The following is a 2798-nucleotide window of genomic DNA, read 5'->3' on the forward strand; positions in this document are numbered from 1 at the left end:
TCTAGTTCAGTTCTAGTTCAGTTCTAGTTCAGTTCTAGTTCAGTTCTTGTTCAGTTCTAGTTCAGTTCTAGTTAAGTTCTAGTTCAGTTCTAGTTCAGTTCTAGTTCAATTCTAGTTCAGTTCTAGTTCAGTTCTAATTCTGTTCTAGGTTAGTTCTAGTTCAGTTCCTTTTCAGTTCTAGTTCAGTTCTAATTAAGTTCTGGTTCTGTTCTAGTTCAATTCTAGTTCAGTTCTAATTCAGTTCTAGTTCATTTCTGATCTGGTTCAGTTTTAGTTCTCTTCTATTAATCAATTTATGTAGATTTTACTAAACTATCGTTATTTAGGTACACCGACTATATTGCCGTTGACCTCAGCACATTCATAGGACGCTCCGGTGTTACTTGCTTAGTGCCGGCACCCACTCGTCTCACCAGCTGGTATCTACCCCTTAAACCCTTTCATCTTACTCTTTGGTTCGGTGTTTTTGGTTGTCTATTGTTGGAAACTTTTGCTCTTTTAACAGCTCGCCGGTTTGAGTTAACTGTTATCGACAATGAAGCAAGCAATTGGTGGTCTTGTATACAATTTGGTTATATTACCTCTTTGAAACTGTTTATCTCTCAAGGTTCCGACTACATTGTTAATTCACATACAGTGCGTACAGTTTTGTTTGCTTGTTATATGATAGATATTATTATTACTAGCATTTATGGAGGAGGTTTGGCTGCTACGCTTACTGTACCCACGTAAGTAAGTTTGGGTATTGCTAAAGCAAACTGAATTATTTTGTTTATATTTTAAAGACTGGGGGAAGCTCCGGATTCTGTAGAGAGAATGTATGCCCAAGGTTTACCCTGGACGGCTACTTCTTCCATGTGGGTGGCATCTATAAGGAATGATAATAATGTGTGTAATTTGTTTGAATTGTTGCGAATTTTGTTAATTAACGTTGTTTTCTTTGAAGACTGTCTACCACAGCTTGTACAACAATTTTGTTGTTTATAGTATGGAAGAAATGCGAGCCAAAGCTCAAACAGAATATATGGGTTTTATATTGGAACGTCTTACTTTTGGCCACTTTGGTAATGGTGATTTTATTACCCCTGAATCTTTGCAACGCCTTAAACTTATGGTTGATGATATTTACAATAATTTTGCTGTGGCCATGGTGTCTCGCTTATGGGCCCATTTGCCTAAGTATAATGATTTTATTTTGGCCTGGCATTCTGCTGGTTTGGATAAGTTCTGGGAATGGAAAATAGCAGCCGAGTATATGAATATCCAAGAACAGAATCAGATACAGGCCTCTATGTACACTAATGTGGATATGGGAGCTATTAAATTGGATATGAAAAATTTTGCTGGTTTGGCGATTATATGGATTGTGGGCATGGTTTTGAGTATAATGGTTTTCATAGCGGAAATTTTGTGGCATAAGTTTGGGTGTCGATTAAAATTTTAAGCCTTAAATATCTTAAACAAACATCACAACTTTGTCACTTAATCACTACTACAACAACTAAGCAATTTTTCTTCGCACAATTTTTGCACCACTAAGCAACAATTTTACACTAAATGTAGGTAAAAGTTGTTAAAGTTTTATTTTCGATTTCTTAATCTATAATTGTTTTTAAAAACCTTTTAACAACATTTCTTATATCAATCTTCTAAGCCTTTCTTATTCTTCTAACAAAAGTACTGAATATTTTTCTATACTCAAACTACTGATCTCTTTTCTTCTTACAATATTTCTATATATCTTTTTACACTTTCAATTACTCTAATACAATTATTGTAGAATTTTTAAAATTCATTATAACAAATGCTTCCATTTTTAAGCTGATCCATTTTTTTCTTTATAAAAAAAAATTTATAAATTATGCAGTGATTTTGCTCGTAATAAAAAAAACCAAAAAACATATGCAAATTTATACAAATTTAAAAAAAAAACTTAAGAAAAATAAAAGAATTTAACTACTTTTACACAGCAAAACCAACAAAACTAGTCTTTCAAATATACATTTATAACGAAACCCTACGCAAAAAATGCCACAACTTAAGGTGGAAAAATAAACTGAAATGAATTGTAAGAGAAAAATTAATGAAATGAAAAGAAACTAAATTTGGATTTATGGCAGTTACAGCTAAAGATTGTTTTTCTTCACCATCCAAAAAGTAACAAAAAAAATGGAAATAGTTAAAAGGAAAAACTGCTGGTTTTAAGAAAAATGTTAAGGCTATTATATGCACTCCACTCTATATTCAGTCTTTATTATGTAGATTTTGTTTTGTGTGTCGAAAAATACATAGAAGTTTAGCAGTTGCCATAAAATTATGATGACGTTATTGTTTGGGAGGGTTTATTTTCAAAAGAAATCTGTGATTCAAGCACAGAATTGCACTTTTTCTTTTGTGTTAGTTAAAGGCTGATAGAAAAACGTAAAAGAAGTGAATAATTTTATGACATTTAATCATCTTAGTCATGACACAAGCCAGACAAAAATATATATTTATAAATATTTTTTGGATATTTCAAAAATGTAATGAGACATAGAATATAAAGTACGGATCCAAAACCGAAAATTGTTGATACAAAAGACAAAAATGAGGAAAAAGGAAATAAGAAAATAAGTGAGATAATAAGAACTAGAACAGAACTAGAACAGAACTAGAACTAGAACAGAACAAGAACAGGACTAAAACAGAAGTAGAATAGAACTAGAACAGAACTAGAACAAAACTAGAACAGAACTAGAACAGAACTAGAACAGAACTAGAACAGAACTAGAACAGAACTAGAACAGAACTAGAACAGA

General features: G+C 31.8%; 2 protein-coding genes across 3 annotated transcripts in view; one reads left to right on the forward strand and one right to left on the reverse strand.

Annotated features, from left to right (window-relative positions):
- The window catches only part of LOC124419985, a 2266-nt gene extending 822 nt beyond the window's left edge, over positions 1-1444 (forward strand). The window contains exons 2-4 of the mRNA XM_046951348.1: positions 327-728; positions 786-888; positions 947-1444. Of these exons, the coding sequence (XP_046807304.1) occupies positions 327-728; positions 786-888; positions 947-1444 (1003 nt within the window). The remainder of the gene's footprint in view (positions 1-326; positions 729-785; positions 889-946) is intronic.
- LOC111677987 (CUGBP Elav-like family member 4) overlaps positions 1-2798 on the reverse strand; it is a 461863-nt gene that overhangs the window by 363343 nt on the left and 95722 nt on the right. The window lies entirely within an intron of this gene.

The sequence above is a fragment of the Lucilia cuprina genome, chromosome 5 (assembly GCF_022045245.1).
Source record: "Lucilia cuprina isolate Lc7/37 chromosome 5, ASM2204524v1, whole genome shotgun sequence".
NCBI classification, from domain to species: Eukaryota; Metazoa; Arthropoda; class Insecta; order Diptera; family Calliphoridae; genus Lucilia; species Lucilia cuprina.